The sequence below is a fragment of the Ranitomeya imitator genome, chromosome 5 (assembly GCF_032444005.1).
Source record: "Ranitomeya imitator isolate aRanImi1 chromosome 5, aRanImi1.pri, whole genome shotgun sequence".
Lineage (NCBI taxonomy): Eukaryota > Metazoa > Chordata > Amphibia > Anura > Dendrobatidae > Ranitomeya > Ranitomeya imitator.
Genome location: NC_091286.1, coordinates 705,538,219 through 705,560,126, shown reverse-complemented (window position 1 = coordinate 705,560,126; position 21,908 = coordinate 705,538,219). Strand labels below are relative to the sequence as shown.

Sequence of the window (21,908 nt, the reverse complement as noted above, 5' to 3'; positions counted from 1 at the left end):
TATATATTCTGTGTATATTCGGTGAGTATACTCCGGTGTGTATAGATATATATATTCTGTGTATATTCTGGGGTATATATAGTCTATAGTCTGGTGTATATATATTTATATACTGAGTACAGTCGGTGTATATAGTGTGTATAGATATATATATATATTCTGTGTATACTCTAGTGTATATATATATATATACTGAGTACAGTCGGTGTATATAGTGTGTATAGCTATATATATATATATTCTGTGTATACTCTGGTGTATATATATATATACTGAGTACAGTCGGTGTATATAGTGTGTATAGATATATATATATATTCTGTGTATACTCTGGTGTATATATATATATATATATATACTGAGTACAGTCGGTGTATATAGTGTGTATAGATATATATATATTCGGTGTATACTCTGGTGTATATATATATATACTGAGTACAGTCGGTGTATATAGTGTGTATAGATATATATATATTCTGTGTATATTCGGTGAGTATACTCCGGTGTGTATAGATATATATATATTCTGTGTATATTCGGTGAGTATACTCCGGTGTGTATAGATATATATATTCTGTGTATATTCGGTGAGTATATTCCGGTGTGTATAGATATATAGATATATATATATACTCTGTATATTCGGTGAATATACTCCGGTGTGTATAGATATATATATATATTCTGTGTATATTCGGTGAGTATATTCCGGTGTGTATAGATATATAGATATATTGTGTATATTCGGTGAGTATACTCCGGTGTGTATAGATATATATATATATTCTGTGTATATTCGGTGAGTATACTCCGGTGTGTATAGATATATATAGATATATTCTGTGTATATTCGGTGAGTATATTCCGGTGTGTATAGATACATATATATATATTCTGTGTATATTCGGTGAGTATACTCCGGTGTGTATAGATATAGATATATTCTGTGTATATTCGGTGAGTATACTCCGGTGTGTATAGATATATATATATATATATATTCGGTGAGTATATTCCGGTGTGTATAGATATATATATATATATTCGGTGAGTATACTCCGGTGTGTATAGATATATATATATATATTCGGTGAGTATACTCCGGTGTGTATAGATATATATATATATATTCGGTGAGTATATTCCGGTGTGTATAGATATATAGATATATATTCTGTGTATATTCGGTGAGTATACTCTGGTGTGTATAGATATATATATTCTGTGTATATTCGGTGAGTATACTCCGGTGTGTATAGATATATATATATATATATATTCGGTGAGTATATTCCGGTGTGTATAGATATATATATATATATTCGGTGAGTATACTCCGGTGTGTATAGATATATATATATATATTCGGTGAGTATACTCCGGTGTGTATAGATATATAGATATATTCTGTGTATATTCGGTGAGTATACTCCGGTGTGTATAGATATATATATTCTGTGTATATTCGGTGAGTATACTCCGGTGTGTATAGATATATATATATTCTGTGTATATTCGGTGAGTATACTCCGGTGTGTATAGATATATATATATATATTCGGTGAGTATACTCCGGTGTGTATAGATATATAGATATATTCTGTGTATATTCGGTGAATATACTCCGGTGTGTATAGATATATATATATATATTCGGTGAGTATACTCCGGTGTGTATAGATATATATATATTCTGTGTATATTCGGTGAGTATACTCCGGTGTGTATAGATATATATATATATATTCGGTGAGTATACTCCGGTGTGTATAGATATATAGATATATTCTGTGTATATTCGGTGAGTATACTCCGGTGTGTATAGATATATATATTCTGTGTATATTCGGTGAGTATACTCCGGTGTGTATACATATATAGATATATATATATATATTCGGTGAGTATACTCCGGTGTGTATAGATATATAGATATATTCTGTGTATATTCGGTGAGTATACTCCGGTGTGTGTAGATATATATATTCTGTGTATATTCGGTGAGTATACTCCGGTGTGTATAGATATATATATTCTGTGTATATTCGGTGAGTATACTCCGGTGTGTATAGATATATATATATATATTCGGTGAGTATACTCCGGTGTGTATAGATATATAGATATATTCTGTGTATATTCGGTGAATATACTCCGGTGTGTATAGATATATATATATTCTGTGTATATTCGGTGAGTATACTCCGGTGTGTATAGATATATATATATATATTCGGTGAGTATACTCCGGTGTGTATAGATATATAGATATATTCTGTGTATATTCGGTGAATATACTCCGGTGTGTATAGATATATATATATTCTGTGTATATTCGGTGAGTATACTCCGGTGTGTATAGATATATATATATTCTGTGTATATTCGGTGAGTATACTCCGGTGTGTATAGATATATATATATATATTCGGTGAGTATACTCCGGTGTGTATAGATATATATATATATTCTGTGTATATTCGGTGTGTATACTCCGGTGTGTATAGATATATTCTGTGTATATTCGGTGAGTATACTCCGGTGTGTATAGATATATATATATATATTCTGTGTATATTCGGTGAGTATACTCCGGTGTGTATAGATATATATATTCTGTGTATATTCGGTGAGTATACTCCGGTGTGTATACATATATAGATATATATATATATATTCGGTGAGTATACTCCGGTGTGTATAGATATAGATATATTCTGTGTATATTCGGTGAGTATACTCCGGTGTGTATAGATATATATATTCTGTGTATATTCGGTGAGTATACTCCGGTGTGTATAGATATATATATATATATTCGGTGAGTATACTCCGGTGTGTATAGATATATAGATATATTCTGTGTATATTCGGTGAATATACTCCGGTGTGTATAGATATATATATATTCTGTGTATATTCGGTGAGTATACTCCGGTGTGTATAGATATATATATATATATTCGGTGAGTATACTCCGGTGTGTATAGATATATAGATATATTCTGTGTATATTCGGTGAGTATACTCCGGTGTGTATAGATATATATATTCTGTGTATATTCGGTGAGTATACTCCGGTGTGTATAGATATATATATATTCTGTGTATATTCGGTGAGTATACTCCGGTGTGTATAGATATATATATTCTGTGTATATTCGGTGAGTATACTCCGGTGTGTATAGATATATATATATATATTCGGTGAGTATACTCCGGTGTGTATAGATATATAGATATATTCTGTGTATATTCGGTGAATATACTCCGGTGTGTATAGATATATATATATTCTGTGTATATTCGGTGAGTATACTCCGGTGTGTATAGATATATATATATATATTCGGTGAGTATACTCCGGTGTGTATAGATATATAGATATATTCTGTGTATATTCGGTGAATATACTCCGGTGTGTATAGATATATATATATTCTGTGTATATTCGGTGAGTATACTCCGGTGTGTATAGATATATATATATTCTGTGTATATTCGGTGAGTATACTCCGGTGTGTATAGATATATATATATATATTCGGTGAGTATACTCCGGTGTGTATAGATATATATATATATTCTGTGTATATTCGGTGTGTATACTCCGGTGTGTATAGATATATTCTGTGTATATTCGGTGAGTATACTCCGGTGTGTATAGATATATATATATATATTCTGTGTATATTCGGTGAGTATACTCCGGTGTGTATAGATATATATATTCTGTGTATATTCGGTGAGTATACTCCGGTGTGTATACATATATAGATATATATATATATATTCGGTGAGTATACTCCGGTGTGTATAGATATAGATATATTCTGTGTATATTCGGTGAGTATACTCCGGTGTGTATAGATATATATATTCTGTGTATATTCGGTGAGTATACTCCGGTGTGTATAGATATATATATATATATATTCGGTGAGTATACTCTGGTGTGTATAGATATATAGATATATTCTGTGTATATTCGGTGAATATACTCCGGTGTGTATAGATATATATATATTCTGTGTATATTCGGTGAGTATACTCCGGTGTGTATAGATATATATATATATATTCGGTGAGTATACTCCGGTGTGTATAGATATATAGATATATTCTGTGTATATTCGGTGAGTATACTCCGGTGTGTATAGATATATTCTGTGTATATTCGGTGAGTATACTCCGGTGTGTATAGATATATATATATATATTCGGTGAGTATACTCCGGTGTGTATAGATATATAGATATATTCTGTGTATATTCGGTGAGTATACTCCGGTGTGTATAGATATATATATATATATTCGGTGAGTATACTCCGGTGTGTATAGATATATAGATATATTCTGTGTATATTCGGTGAGTATACTCCGGTGTGTATAGATATATATATATTCTGTGTATATTCGGTGAGTATACTCCGGTGTGTATAGATATATATATATATATTCGGTGAGTATACTCCGGTGTGTATAGATATATAGATATATTCTGTGTATATTCGGTGAGTATACTCCGGTGTGTATAGATATATATATATTCTGTGTATATTCGGTGAGTATACTCCGGTGTGTATAGATATATAGATATATTCTGTGTATATTCGGTGAGTATACTCCGGTGTGTATAGATATATATATATATATTCGGTGAGTATACTCCGGTGTGTATAGATATATAGATATATTCTGTGTATATTCGGTGAGTATACTCCGGTGTGTATAGATATATTCTGTGTATATTCGGTGAGTATACTCCGGTGTGTATAGATATATATATATATATTCGGTGAGTATACTCCGGTGTGTATAGATATATAGATATATTCTGTGTATATTCGGTGAGTATACTCCGGTGTGTATAGATATATATATATATATTCGGTGAGTATACTCCGGTGTGTATAGATATATATATATTCTGTGTATATTCGGTGAGTATACTCCGGTGTGTATAGATATATATATATTCTGTGTATATTCGGTGAGTATACTCCGGTGTGTATAGATATATATATATATATATTCGGTGAGTATACTCCGGTGTGTATAGATATATATATATTCTGTGTATATTCGGTGAGTATACTCCGGTGTGTATAGATATATATATATTCTGTGTATATTCGGTGAGTATACTCCGGTGTGTATAGATATATATATATATATTCGGTGAGTATACTCCGGTGTGTATAGATATATAGATATATTCTGTGTATATTCGGTGAGTATACTCCGGTGTGTATAGATATATATATATATATATTCGGTGAGTATACTCCGGTGTGTATAGATATATATATATTCTGTGTATATTCGGTGAGTATACTCCGGTGTGTATAGATATATATATATTCTGTGTATATTCGGTGAGTATACTCCGGTGTGTATAGATATATATATATATTCTGTGTATATTCGGTGAGTATACTCCGGTGTGTATAGATATATATATATATATTCGGTGAGTATACTCCGGTGTGTATAGATATATATATATTCTGTGTATATTCGGTGAGTATACTCCGGTGTGTATAGATATATATATATTCTGTGTATATTCGGTGAGTATACTCCGGTGTGTATAGATATATATATATATATTCGGTGAGTATACTCCGGTGTGTATAGATATATATATATATATTCTGTGTATATTCGGTGAGTATACTCCGGTGTGTATAGATATATTCTGTGTATATTCGGTGAGTATACTCCGGTGTGTATAGATATATATATATATATTCTGTGTATATTCGGTGAGTATACTCCGGTGTGTATAGATATATATATTCTGTGTATATTCGGTGAGTATACTCCGGTGTGTATAGATATATATATTCTGTGTATATTCGGTGAGTATACTCCGGTGTGTATAGATATATTCTGTGTATATTCGGTGAGTATACTCCGGTGTGTATAGATATATATATATATATTCTGTGTATATTCGGTGAGTATACTCCGGTGTGTATAGATATATATATATATATTCTGTGTATATTCGGTGAGTATACTCCGGTGTGTATAGATAGATATATATATATTCTGTGTATATTCGGTGAGTATACTCCGGTGTGTATAGATATATATATTCTGTGTATATTCGGTGAGTATACTCCGGTGTGTATAGATATATATATTCTGTGTATATTCGGTGAGTATACTCCGGTCTGTATAGATATATATATATATATATAGATATATATATATATTCGGTGAGTATACTCCGGTGTGTATAGATATATATATATATATTCGGTGAGTATATTCCGGTGTGTATAGATATATATACTCTGTGTATATTCGGTGAGTATACTCCGGTGTGTATAGATATATATAGATATATTCTGTGTATATTCGGTGAGTATACTCCGGTGTGTATAGATATATATATATATTCTGTGTATATTCGGTGAGTATACTCCAGTGTGTATAGATATATATATATATATTCGGTGTGTATACTCCGGTGTGTACAGACAGCGGCCGCCATGATCCCGGCACCGCGCGGTTCTCGTCGTCTCCGTCCTGTCAGCTGAGCTCGCGGTCACAGCGGGCCCCAATGCCCTACGGTGACTTCTGCGCATGCTCTATACCCCTCTGCTCGCCGTAGTAGATTCCTTCCCTTCGGTGCCCGCCGGGTCACCTCTGCGCATGCTCTATGCCCCACATCCGCTGTCACAGGTCGCTCCTCCCTACCACCCGCATGCGTAGTTCGCTGTCTCAGCAGCGCGCATGCTCTGTGTGACCGCGCCGCCCCGTGCAGGTTTACGTTCCCTGTAGTCGTGCTCCGGCGCGGTCATCTGTGCGCGGAGCGGCCTGAGGAGCGCGGCGCGGGGATTCCTGGGGGACACGGGCGTGACGTCATCCGATGACCTCACCGCAGAGGAAGATGGCGGAGGCCGGCCCGTCCGACAACAAGAACACGCTGAAGAAAACGCGTTTCGACCTGCGGATCGTGCAGTCGTTCCTGGCGCGGGCGCGGGAGGAGCGTCCGCTGCTGTCCATCCCGGTGGCGGAGCTGGACGATCTGCTGTCCACCTTCCTCCGCACCCACCGTAAGCCGGACGGCTCGGAGTACGAGGCGGGCACGCTGCGCGGCATCCTGGGCAGCCTGGACCGCCACTTCGAGAGGAGCGGCTACCCGCACGCCATCTACCGCTCCAAGGAGACCAAGTTCACGAAGACGGTGGGCGCCATGCGGGAGCGGCAGTCCTACCTGAAGACGCTGAGCCGCGGGCCGCAGCCCGGCCCCCAGAGCCAGCCGCTGAGCGAGCGCGACATCGAGCGGCTCTACGCCACCGGCGCCATTGGCCTGCACAGCCCCACCGCCCTGCTGCACATGCTCTTCTTCAACATCGGCCTCCACTTCAGCCTCCGCACCCTGGAGCAGCACGGCCTCCGCTGGGGCGACATCGCCCTGAAGTCCGACCCCCAGGGCCGGAAGTACCTGGAGCACGCCAAGAAGCTGAGCGGGGGCCGCGGCCGCCTGCACCCCGGCCACACCATGCGCATGCAGATCTACGAGAGCCCCGAGCAGCCCGACCGCGACGTGGTGAAGGCCTACGAGAAGTACGCGCAGGAGCGGCCCGACAGGATGAAGGCCCGAGACGCGCCCTTCTACCTCACGCCCCAGCCGGACCATCGCCCCGGGTACGCCCGCTGGTTCAAGAACCTGCCTGTGGGCGAGGCCAGGATCAGAGGCATCATGAAGCACCTGAAGATGGCCGCCGGCCTGTCCCCTCAGCCCCAGATTGTCGGAGCGGACAGCGAGACCGTGAACGGCTGCGGGAGCAACGGCCACGCCGTGAAGAAAGACGGTGCGTAACCATGGTAACTGCCACCACCCATGGACCTCCGGGGTCCTCTCCTCCACACAACCGTATCCATCAGCCCGAGACCCCAGCCACATGGCACACGTTGTGGTATTAGGAGACTCGGGGTCTGGCCAGAGATCGCGGCTCCTGGACACTCCGACTCACCACATCTGTTCTGGAGTCTCAAAACGATGAAGGACGACTGCTGCTAACTGTTATCTTCCCTCTGTTACAGATGAGGAGCCGCCGTACACCGACCCGACCCGCTGCTCCCCATCCATCAAGGAAGAGTGGGAAGAGCCAGCAGAGATGAGTGAGCAGGAGAAGAGCCTCATACCTGGACGGGTGAGAACAACCGTGTGCAGGAGGGAGGACATCCTGTGTTATACTCCAGAGCTGCACTCACTATTCTGCTGGTGCAGTCACTGTGTACATACATTACATTACTGATCCTGAGTTACATCCTGTATTATACCCCAGAGCTGCACTCACTATTCTGCTTCTGCAGTCACTGTGTACATACATTACATTACTGACCCTGAGTTACATCCTGTATTATACCCCAGAGCTGCACTCACTATTCTGCTGGTGCAGTCACTGTGTACATACATTACATTACTGATCCTAAGTTACATCCTGTATTATACCCCAGAGCTGCACTCACTATTCTGCTTCTGCAGTCACTGTGTACATACATTACATTACTGATCCTGAGTTACATCCTGTATTATACCCCAGAGCTGCACTCACTATTCTGCTGGTGCAGTCACTGTGTACATACATTACATTACTGATCCTGAGTTACATCCTGTATTATACTCCAGAGCTGCACTCACTATTCTGCTGCTGCAGTCACTTTGTACCTACATTACTGATCCTGAGTTACATCCTGTATTATACCCCAGAGCTGCACTCACTATTCTGCTTCTGCAGTCACTGTGTACATACATTACATTACTGACCCTGAGTTACATCCTGTATTATACCCCAGAGCTGCACTCACTATTCTGCTGGTGCAGTCACTGTGTACATACATTACATTACTGACCCTGAGTTACATCCTGTATTATACCCCAGAGCTGCACTCACTATTCTGCTGGTGCAGTCACTGTGTACATACATTACATTACTGACCCTGAGTTACATCCTGTATTATACCCCAGAGCTGCACTCACTATTCTGCTTCTGCAGTCACTGTGTACATACATTACATTACTGATCCTGAGTTACATCCTGTATTATACCCCAGAGCTGCACTCACCATTCTGCTGGTGCAGTCACTGTGTACATACATTACATTACTGATCCTGAGTTACATCCTGTATTATACTCCAGAGCTGCGCTCACTATTCTGCTGGAGCAGTCACTGTGTACATACATTACATTACTGATCCTGAGTTACCTCCTGTATTATACCCCAGAGCTGCACTCACTATTCTGCTGGTGCAGTCACTGTGTACATACATTACATTACTGATCCTGAGTTACATCCTGTATTATACCCCAGAGCTGCACTCACTATTCTGCTGGTGCAGTCACTGTGTACATACATTACATTACTGATCCTGAGTTACATCCTGTATTATACCCCAGAGCTGCGCTCACTATTCTGCTGGTGCAGTCACTGTGTACATACATTACATTACTGACCCTGAGTTACATCCTGTATTATACCCCAGAGCTGCACTCACTATTCTGCTGGTGCAGTCACTGTGTACTTACATTACTGATCCTGAGTTACATCCTGTATTATACTCCAGAGCTGCACTCACTATTCTGCTGGTGCAGTCACTGTGTACATACATTACATTACTGATCCTGAGTTACATCCTGTATTATACTCCAGAGCTGCACTCACTATTCTGCTGGTGCAGTCACTGTGTACATACATTACATTACTGATCCTGAGTTACCTCCTGTATTATACACCAGAGCTGCACTCACTATTCTTCTGGTGCAGTCACTGTGTACATACATTACATTACTGACCCTGAGTTACATCCTGTATTATACCCCAGAGCTGCACTCACTATTCTGCTTCTGCAGTCACTGTGTACATACATTACATTACTGACCCTGAGTTACATCCTGTATTATACTCCAGAGCTGCACTCACTATTCTGCTGGTGCAGTCACTGTGTACATACATTACATTACTGATCCTGAGTTACATCCTGTATTATACTCCAGAGCTGCACTCACTATTCTGCTGGTGCAGTCACTTTGTACCTACATTACTGATCCTGAGTTACATCCTGTATTATACCCCAGAGCTGCACTCACTATTCTGCTTCTGCAGTCACTGTGTACATACATTACATTACTGACCCTGAGTTACATCCTGTATTATACCCCAGAGCTGCACTCACTATTCTGCTTCTGCAGTCACTGTGTACATACATTACATTACTGACCCTGAGTTACATCCTGTATTATACCCCAGAGCTGCACTCACTATTCTGCTGGTGCAGTCACTGTGTACATACATTACATTACTGATCCTAAGTTACATCCTGTATTATACCCCAGAGCTGCACTCACTATTCTGCTTCTGCAGTCACTGTGTACATACATTACATTACTGACCCTGAGTTACATCCTGTATTATACCCCAGAGCTGCACTCACTATTCTGCTGGTGCAGTCACTGTGTACATACATTACATTACTGATCCTGAGTTACATCCTGTATTATACTCCAGAGCTGCACTCACTATTCTGCTTCTGCAGTCACTGTGTACATACATTACATTACTGACCCTGAGTTACATCCTGTATTATACCCCAGAGCTGCACTCACTATTCTGCTGGTGCAGTCACTGTGTACATACATTACATTACTGATCCTGAGTTACATCCTGTATTATACTCCAGAGCTGCACTCACTATTCTGCTGGTGCAGTCACTGTGTACATACATTACTGATCCTGAGTTACATCCTGTATTATACCCCAGAGCTGCACTCACTATTCTGCTTCTGCAGTCACTGTGTACATACATTACTGATCCTGAGTTACATCCTGTGTTATACTCCAGAGCTGCACTCACTATTCTGCTGGTGCAGTCACTGTGTTCATACATTACATTACTGATCCTGAGTTACATCCTGTGTTATACTCCAGAGCTGCACTCACTATTCTGCTGGTGCAGTCACTGTGTTCATACATTACATTACTGATCCTGAGTTACATCCTGTATTATACCCCAGAGCTGCACTCACTATTCTGCTTCTGCAGTCACTGTGTACATACATTACATTACTGACCCTGAGTTACATCCTGTATTATACTCCAGAGCTGCACTCACTATTCTGCTGGTGCAGTCACTGTGTACATACATTACATTACTGATCCTGAGTTACATCCTGTATTATACTCCAGAGCTGCACTCACTATTCTGCTGGTGCAGTCACTGTGTACATACATTACATTACTGATCCTGAGTTACATCCTGTATTATACTCCAGAGCTGCACTCACTATTCTGCTGGTGCAGTCACTTTGTACCTACATTACTGATCCTGAGTTACATCCTGTATTATACCCCAGAGCTGCACTCACTATTCTGCTTCTGCAGTCACTGTGTACATACATTACATTACTGACCCTGAGTTACATCCTGTATTATACCCCAGAGCTGCACTCACTATTCTGCTGGTGCAGTCACTGTGTACATACATTACATTACTGATCCTGAGTTACATCCTGTATTATACTCCAGAGCTGCACTCACTATTCTGCTTCTGCAGTCACTGTGTACATACATTACATTACTGACCCTGAGTTACATCCTGTATTATACCCCAGAGCTGCACTCACTATTCTGCTGGTGCAGTCACTGTGTACATACATTACTGATCCTGAGTTACATCCTGTATTATACTCCAGAGCTGCACTCACTATTCTGCTGGTGCAGTCACTGTGTACATACATTACTGATCCTGAGTTACATCCTGTATTATACCCCAGAGCTGCACTCACTATTCTGCTGATGCAGTCACTGTGTACATACATTACTGATCCTGAGTTACATCCTGTGTTATACTCCAGAGCTGCACTCACTATTCTGCTGGTGCAGTCACTGTATTCATACATTACATTACTGATCCTGAGTTACATCCTGTGTTATACTCCAGAGCTGCACTCACTATTCTGCTGGTGCAGTCACTGTGTTCATACATTACATTACTGATCCTGAGTTACATCCTGTATTATACCCCAGAGCTGCACTCACCATTCTGCTGGTGCAGTCACTGTGTACATACATTACATTACTGATCCTGAGTTACCTCCTGTATTATACCCCAGAGCTGCACTCACTATTCTGCTGGTGCAGTCACTGTGTACATACATTACATTACTGATCCTGAGTTACATCCTGTATTATACCCCAGAGCTGCACTCACCATTCTGCTGGTGCAGTCACTGTGTACATACATTACATTACTGATCCTGAGTTACCTCCTGTATTATACCCCAGAGCTGCACTCACTATTCTGCTTCTGCAGTCACTGTGTACATACATTACATTACTGACCCTGAGTTACATCCTGTATTATACCCCAGAGCTGCACTCACTATTCTGCTGGTGCAGTCACTGTGTACATACATTACATTACTGATCCTGAGTTACATCCTGTATTATACTCCAGAGCTGCACTCACTATTCTGCTTCTGCAGTCACTGTGTACATACATTACATTACTGACCCTGAGTTACATCCTGTATTATACCCCAGAGCTGCACTCACTATTCTGCTGGTGCAGTCACTGTGTACATACATTACATTACTGCTCCTGAGTTACATCGTGTATTATACCCCAGAGCTGCACTCACTATTCTGCTGGTGCAGTCACTGTGTACATACATTACTGATCCTGAGTTACATCCTGTATTATACTCCAGAGCTGCACTCACTATTCTGCTGGTGCAGTCACACTGTGTATATACATTACTGATCCTGAGTTACATCCTGTATTATACTCCAGAGCTGCACTCACTATTCTGCTGGTGCAGTCACTGTGTACATAAATTACATTACTGATCCTGAGTTACATCCTATATTATACCCCAGAGCTGCACTCAATATTCTGCTGGTACAGTCACTGTGCACATACATTACATTACTGATCCTGAGTTACCTCCTGTATTATACTCCAGAGCTGCACTCACTATTCTGCTGGTACAGTCAGTGTGTACATACATTACATTACTGATCCTGAGTTACATCCTGTATTATACTCCAGAGCTGCGCTCACTATTCTGCTGGTGCAGTCACTGTGTACATACATTACATTACTGATCCTGAGTTACATCCTGTGTTATACCCTAGAGCTGCGCTCACTATTCTGCTGGTGCAGTCACTGTGTACATACATTACATTACTGATCCTGAGTTACCTCCTGTATTATACTCCAGAGCTGCGCTCACTATTCTGCTGGTGCAGTCACTGTGTACATACATTACATTACTGATCCTGAGTTACATCCTGTGTTATACCCTAGAGCTGCGCTCACTATTCTGCTGGTGCAGTCACTGTGAACATACATTACATTACTGATCCTGAGTTACATCCTGTATTATACTCCAGAGCTGTTCTCACTATTCTGCTGGTGCAGTCACTGTGTACATACATTACATTACTGATCCTGAGTTACATCTTGTATTGTACTCCAGAGCTGCACTCACTATTCTGCTGGTGCAGTCACTGTGTACATACATTACTGATCCTGAGTTACATCCTGTATTATACCCCAGAGCTGCACTCACTATTCTGCTTCTGCAGTCACTGTGTACATACATTACTGATCCTGAGTTACATCCTGTGTTATACTCTAGAGCTGCACTCACTATTCTGCTGGTGCAGTCACTGTGTACATACATTACATTACTGATCCTGAGTTACATCTTGTATTATACCCCAGAGCTGCACTAACTATTCTGCTGGTGCAGTCACTGTGTACATACATTACATTACTGATCCTGAGTTACATCCTGTATTATACTCCAGAGCTGCGCTCACTATTCTGCTGGTGCAGTCACTGTGTACATACATTACTGATCCTGAGTTACATCCTGTATTATACCCCAGAGCTGCACTCACTATTCTGCTGATGCAGTCACTGTGTACATACATTACTGATCCTGAGTTACATCCTGTATTATACCCCAGAGCTGCACTCACTATTCTGCTGGTGCAGTCACCGTGTACATACATTACATTACTGATCCTAAGTTACATCCTGTATTATACCCCATAGCTGCACTCACTATTCTGCTGGTGCAGTCACTGTGTACATACATTACATTACTGATCCTGAGTTACCTCCTGTATTCTACCCCAGAGCTGCACTCACTATTCTGCTGGTGCAGTCACTGTGTACATACATTACATTACTGATCCGGAGTTACATCCTGTATTATACTCCAGAGCTGCACTCACTATTCTGCTGGTGCAGTCACTGTGTACATACATTACATTACTGATCCTGAGTTACCTCCTGTATTATACCCCAGAGCTGCACTCACCATTCTGCTGGTGCAGTCACTGTGTACATACATTACATTACTGATCCTGAGTTACCTCCTGTATTATACCCCAGAGCTGCACTCACTATTCTGCTGGTGCAGTCACTGTGTACATACATTACATTACTGACCCTGAGTTACCTCCTGTATTATACTCCAGAGCTGCACTCACTATTCTGCTGGTGCAGTCACTGTGTACATACATTACATTACTGATCCTGAGTTACATCCTGTATTATACCCCAGAGCTGCACTCACTATTCTGCTGGTGCAGTCACTGTGCACATACATTACATTACTGATCCTGACTTATATCCTGTATTATACCCCAGAGCTGCACTCACCATTCTGCTGGTGCAGTCACTGTGTACATACATTACATTACTGATCCTGAGTTACCTCCTGTATTATACCCCAGAGCTGCACTCACCATTCTGCTGGTGCAGTCACTGTGTACATACATTACATTACTGATCCTGAGTTACCTCCTGTATTCTACCCCAGAGCTGCACTCACTATTCTGCTGGTGCAGTCACTGTGTACATACATTACATTACTGATCCGGAGTTACATCCTGTATTATACTCCAGAGCTGCACTCACTATTCTGCTGGTGCAGTCACTGTGTACATACATTACATTACTGATCCTGAGTTACCTCCTGTATTACACTCCAGAGCTGCACTCACTATTCTGCTGGTGCAGTCACTGTGTACATACATTACATTACTGATCCTGAGTTACATCCTGTATTATACTCCAGAGCTGCACTCACTATTCTGCTGGTGCAGTCACTGTGTACATGCATTACATTACTGATCCTGAGTTACATCCTGTATTATACCCCAGAGCTGCACTCACCATTCTGCTGGTGCAGTCACTGTGTACATACATTACATTACTGATCCTGAGTTACCTCCTGTATTATACCCCAGAGCTGCACTCACTATTCTGCTGGTGCAGTCACTGTGTACATACATTACATTACTGACCCTGAGTTACCTCCTGTATTATACTCCAGAGCTGCACTCACTATTCTGCTGGTGCAGTCACTGTGTACATACATTACATTACTGATCCTGAGTTACATCCTGTATTATACCCCAGAGCTGCACTCACTATTCTGCTGGTGCAGTCACTGTGTACATACATTACATTACTGATCCTGAGTTACCTCCTGTATTATACCCCAGAGCTGCACTCACCATTCTGCTGGTGCAGTCACTGTGTACATACATTACATTACTGATCCTGAGTTACCTCCTGTATTATACCCCAGAGCTGCACTCACCATTCTGCTGGTGCAGTCACTGTGTACATACATTACATTACTGATCCTGAGTTACCTCCTGTATTCTACCCCAGAGCTGCACTCACTATTCTGCTGGTGCAGTCACTGTGTACATACATTACATTACTGATCCGGAGTTACATCCTGTATTATACTCCAGAGCTGCACTCACTATTCTGCTGGTGCAGTCACTGTGTACATACATTACATTACTGATCCTGAGTTACCTCCTGTATTATACCCCAGAGCTGCACTCACCATTCTGCTGGTGCAGTCACTGTGTACATACATTACATTACTGATCCTGAGTTACCTCCTGTATTATACCCCAGAGCTGCACTCACTATTCTGCTGGTGCAGTCACTGTGTACATACATTACATTACTGACCCTGAGTTACCTCCTGTATTATACTCCAGAGCTGCACTCACTATTCTGCTGGTGCAGTCACTGTGTACATACATTACATTACTGATCCTGAGTTACATCCTGTATTATACTCCAGAGCTGCACTCACTATTCTGCTGGTGCACTCACTGTGTACATACATTACATTACTGATCCTGAGTTACATCCTGTATTATACTCCAGAGCTGCACTCACTATTCTGCTGGTGCAGTCACTGTGTATATACATTACTGATCCTGAGTTACATCCTGTATTATACCCCAGAGCTGCACTCACTATTCTGCTGGTGCTGTCACTGTGTACATACATTACATTACTGATCCTGAGTTACATCCTGTATTATACTCCAGAGCTGCACTCACTATTCTGCTGGTGCAGTCACTGTGTATATACATTACTGATCCTGAGTTACATCCTGTATTATACCCCAGAGCTGCACTCACTATTCTGCTGGTGCTGTCACTGTGTACATACATTACATTACTGATCCTGAGTTACATCCTGTATTATACCCCAGAGCTGCACTCACTATTCTGCTGGTGCTGTCACTGTGTACATACATTACATTACTGATCCTGAGTTACATCCTGTATTATACTCCAGAGCTGCGCTCACTATTCTGCTGGTGCAGTCACTGTGTACATACATTACATTACTGATCCTGAGTTACATCCTGTATTATACTCCAGAGCTGCACTCACTATTCTGCTGGTGCAGTCACTGTGTGCATACATTACATTACTGATCCTGAGTTACATCCTGTATTATACCCCAGAGCTGCACTCACTATTCTGCTGGTGCAGTCACTGTGTACATACATTACATTACTGATCCTGAGTTACATCCTGTATTATACTCCAGAGCTGCGCTCACTATTCTGCTGGAGCAGTCACTGTGTACATACATTACTGATCCTGAGTTACATCCTATATTATACCCCAGAGCTGCACTCAATATTCTGCTGGTGCAGTCACTGTGTACATACAGTGGGGAAAAAAAAGTATTTAGTCAGTCAGCAATAGTGCAAGTTCCACCACTTAAAAAGATGAGAGGCGTCTGTAATTTACATCATAGGTAGACCTCAACTATGGGAGACAAACTGAGAAAAAAAAATCCAGAAAATCACATTGTCTGTTTTTTTATCATTTTATTTGCATATTATGGTGGAAAATAAGTATTTGGTCAGAAACAAACAATCAAGATTTCTGGCTCTCACAGACCTGTAACTTCTTCTTTAAGAGTCTCCTCTTTCCTCCACTCATTACCTGTAGTAATGGCACCTGTTTAAACTTGTTATCAGTATAAAAAGACACCTGTGCACACCCTCAAACAGTCTGACTCCAAACTCCACTATGGTGAAGACCAAAGAGCTGTCAAAGGACACCAGAAACAAAATTGTAGCCCTGCACCAGGCTGGGAAGACTGAATCTGCAATAGCCAACCAGCTTGGAGTGAAGAAATCAACAGTGGGAGCAATAATTAGAAAATGGAAGACATACAAGACCACTGATAATCTCCCTCAATCTGGGGCTCCACGCAAAATCCCACCCCGTGGGGTCAGAATGATCACAAGAACGGTGAGCAAAAATCCCAGAACCACGCGGGGGGACCTAGTGAATGAACTGCAGAGAGCTGGGACCAATGTAACAAGGCCTACCATAAGTAACACACTACGCCACCATGGACTCAGATCCTGCAGTGCCAGACGTGTCCCACTGCTTAAGCCAGTACATGTCCAGGCCCGTCTGAAGTTTGCTAGAGAGCATTTGGATGATCCAGAGAAGTTTTGGGAGAATGTCCTATGGTCTGATGAAACCAAACTGGAACTGTTTGGTAGAAACACAACTTGTCGTGTTTGGAGGAAAAAGAATACTGAGTTGCATCCATCAAACACCATACCTACTGTAAAGCATGGTGGTGGAAACATCATGCTTTGGGGCTGTTTCTCTGCAAAGGGGCCAGGACGACTGATCCGGGTACATGAAAGAATGAATGGGGCCATGTATCGTGAGATTTTGAGTGCAAACCTCCTTCCATCAGCAAGGGCATTGAAGATGAAACGTGGCTGGGTCTTTCAACATGACAATGATCCAAAGCACACTGCCAGGGTAACGAAGGAGTGGCTTCGTAAGAAGCATTTCAAGGTCCTGGAGTGGCCTAGCCAGTCTCCAGATCTCAACCCTATAGAAAACCTTTGGAGGGAGTTGAAAGTCCGTGTTGCCAAGCGAAAAGCCAAAAACATCACTGCTCTAGAGGAGATCTGCATGGAGGAATAGGCCAACATACCAACAACAGTGTGTGGCAACCTTGTGAAGACTTACAGAAAACGTTTGACCTCTGTCATTGCCAACAAAGGATATATTACAAAGTATTGAGATGAAATTTTGTTTCTGACCAAATACTTATTTTCCACCATAATATGCAAATAAATTGTTAAAAAAACAGACAATGTGATTTTCTGGATTTTTTTTTCTCAGTTTGTCTCCCATAGTTGAGGTCTACCTATGATGTAAATTACAGACGCCTCTCATCTTTTTAAGTGGTGGAACTTGCACTATTGCTGACTGACTAAATACTTTTTTGCCCCACTGTACATTACATTACTGATCCTGAGTTACCTCCTGTATTATACTCCAGAGCTGCACTCACTATTCTGCTGGTGCAGTCACTGTGTACATACATTACATTACTGATCCTGAGTTACATCCTGTATTACACTCCAGAGCTGCACTCACTATTCTGCTGGTGCAGTCACTGTGTACATACATTACTGATCCTGAGTTACATCCTGTATTATACTCCAGAGCTGCACTCACTATTCTGTGTAATGTCACTGACTCTTGTGCATATAATGAGTCTCCATCCATCAGTGACACATATCTGTCTCTTTTGGCCGCCGGTCACGTCTCCCCGGTTTCCAGGGTGTGGTCACGTTCCATGATGTGGCCGCGTATTTCTCCGCTAAGGAATGGCTAAGACTGGCAGAATGGCAGAAGGAGCTGTACAAGAACGTGATGCGGGAGATCCACGCTGCTCTGGAGGGCATGGGTAAGACGAGGCACCAGGCCGTTCAGTGTGGGGTGAAGGGGAAGGCTGCAGCTCGGGCTCGGACATGGTGGAGAGGTACCGGTGTCTTCACCATGGTTTTATGGAAGGATCTTCACACAGATAATCTCACAGGTGGATTTTTCGCATTTGTCCCTTTTCTGGAGCAAAGATTTAATGATTTACTACTTCTTCACAGGGTATAAGATCATAAATGGAGACGTCCTCCTGAAGATCAAGGACGAGGAGCCGGAGAAGAGGAGTCCGGAACCCGGGCAGTGTGAGTGTGATCCCAATGCTCTCCTAGTCTAGTGCCCGCATGTATACGGGGGACGCTCTGCTGTAGGGTTGTGCAGTGTTGGAGGGTATGACCATGTGGCCTTGTACGGAGGACGCTCTGCTGTAGGGTTGTGCAGTGTTGGAGGGTGTGGCCTTGTATGGAGGACGCTCTGCTGTAGGGTTGTGCAGTGTTGGAGGGTATGACCATGTGGCCTTGTACGGAGGACGCTCTGCTGTAGGGCTGTGCAGTGTTGGAGGGTGTGGCCTTGTACGGAGGACGCTCTGCTGTAGGGTTGTGCAGTGTTGGAGGGTATGACCATGGGGCCTTGTATGGAGGACGCTCTGCTGTAGGGTTGTGCAGTGATGGAGGGTATGACCATGGGGCCTTGTGCGGAGGACGCTCTGCTGTAGGGCTGTGCAGTGTTGGAGGGTATGACCATGGGGCCTTGTACGGAGGACGCTCTGCTGTAGGGTTGTGCAGTGTTGGAGGGTATGACCATGGGGCCTTGTATGGAGGACGCTCTGCTGTAGGGTTGTGCAGTGATGGAGGGTATGACCATGGGGCCTTGTATGGAGGACGCTCTGCTGTAGGGTTGTGCAGTGTTGGAGGGTATGACCATGTGGCCTTGTATGGAGGACGCTCTGCTGTAGGGCTGTGCAGTGTTGGAGGGTATGACCATGTGGCCTTGTATGGAGGACGCTCTGCTGTAGGGCTGTGCAGTGTTGGAGGGTATGACCATGTGGCCTTGTATGGAGGACGCTCTGCTGTAGGGCTGTGCAGTGTTGGAGGGTATGACCATGGGGCCTTGTACGGAGGACGCTCTGCTGTAGGGCTGTGCAGTGTTGGAGGGTATGACCATGGGGCCTTGTACGGAGGATGCTCTGCTGTAGGGTTGTGCAGTGTTGGAGGGTATGACCATGGAGCCTTGTACGGAGGACGCTCTGCTGTAGGGTTGTGCAGTGTTGGAGGGTATGACCATGGCGCCTTGTATGGAGGACGCTCTGCTGTAGGGCTGTGCAGTGTTGGAGGGTATGACCATGGAGCCTTGTACGGAGGACGCTCTGCTGTAGGGTTGTGCAGTGTTGGAGGGTATGACCATGGAGCCTTGTATGGAGGACGCTCTGCTGTGGGGTTGTGCAGTGTTGGAGGGTTTGACCATGGAGCCTTGTATGGAGGACGCTCTGCTGTAGGGTTGTGCAGTGTTGGAGGGTTTGACCATGTGGCCTTGTATGGAGGACGCTCTGCTGTGGGGTTGTGCAGTGTTGGAGGGTATGATCATGTGGCCTTGTATGGAGGACGCTCTGCTGTAGGGCTGTGCTGTGTTGGAGGGTATGACCATGGGGCCTTGTATGGAGGACGCTCTGCTGTAGGGCTGTGCTGTGTTGGAGGGTATGACCATGGGGCCTTGTATGGAGGACGCTCTGCTGTAGGGTTGTGCAGTGTTGGAGGGTATGACCATGTGGCCTTGTATGGAGGACGCTCTGCTGTAGGGCTGTGCTGTGTTGGAGGGTATGACCATGTGGCCTTGTACGGGGGACGCTCTGCTGTAGGGCTGTGCAGTGTTGGAGGGTATGACCATGTGGCCTTGTATGGAGGACGCTCTGCTGTAGGGCTGTGCAGTGTTGGAGGGTATGACCATGGGGCCTTGTACGGAGGACGCTCTGCTGTAGGGCTGTGCAGTGTTGGAGGGTATGACCATGGGGCCTTGTACGGAGGACGCTCTGTTGTAGGGTTGTGCAGTGTTGGAGGGTGTGGCCTTGTATGGAGGACGCTCTGCTGTAGGGCTGTGCAGTGTTGGAGGTAATGACCATGGGGCCTTGTACGGAGGACGCTCTGCTGTAGGGCTGTGCAGTGTTGGAGGGTATGACCATGTGGCCTTGTATGGAGGACGCTCTGCTGTAGGGTTGTGCAGTATTGGAGGGTATGACCATGGGGCCTTGTACGGAGGACGCTCTGCTGTAGGGTTGTGCAGTGTTGGAGGGTATGACCATGTGGCCTTGTACGGGGGACGTTCTGCTGTAGGGTTGTGAAGTGTTGGGGGGTATGACCATGGGGCCTTGTATGGAGGACGCTCTGCTGTAGGGCTGTGCAGTGGTGGAGGGTATGACCATGGGGCCTTGTACGGAGGATGCTCTGCTGTAGGGCTGTGCAGTGTTGGAGGGTATGACCATGGGGCCTTGTACGGAGGACGCTCTGCTGTAGGGTTGTGCAGTGATGGAGGGTATGACCATGGGGCCTTTTATGGACGACGCTCTGCTGTAGGGTTGTGCAGTGATGGAGGGTATGACCATGTGGCCTTGTATGGAGGACGCTCTGCTGTAGGGCTGTGCAGTGTTGGAGGGTATGACCATGGGGCCTTGTACGGAGGACGTTCTGCTGTAGGGTTGTGCAGTGTTGGAGGGTATGACCATGGGGCCTTTTATGGAGGACGCTCTGCTGTAGGGTTGTGCAGTGATGGAGGGTATGACCATGTGGCCTTGTATGGAGGACGCTCTGCTGTAGGGCTGTGCAGTGTTGGAGGGTATGAC

The 21,908-nt window shown here is 43.2% G+C and overlaps 1 protein-coding gene across 1 annotated transcript in view; it reads left to right on the top strand.

The window, feature by feature from the left end:
• The first annotated feature begins 6,753 nt into the window (after positions 1–6,753).
• The window catches only part of LOC138638872 (uncharacterized), a 44,751-nt gene continuing 29,596 nt past the window's right edge, over positions 6,754–21,908 (top strand). The window contains exons 1-4 of the mRNA XM_069728576.1: positions 6,754–7,836; positions 8,069–8,178; positions 18,977–19,103; positions 19,300–19,380. Of these exons, the coding sequence (XP_069584677.1) occupies positions 6,888–7,836; positions 8,069–8,178; positions 18,977–19,103; positions 19,300–19,380 (1,267 nt within the window). The 5' untranslated portion in view covers positions 6,754–6,887. The remainder of the gene's footprint in view (positions 7,837–8,068; positions 8,179–18,976; positions 19,104–19,299; positions 19,381–21,908) is intronic.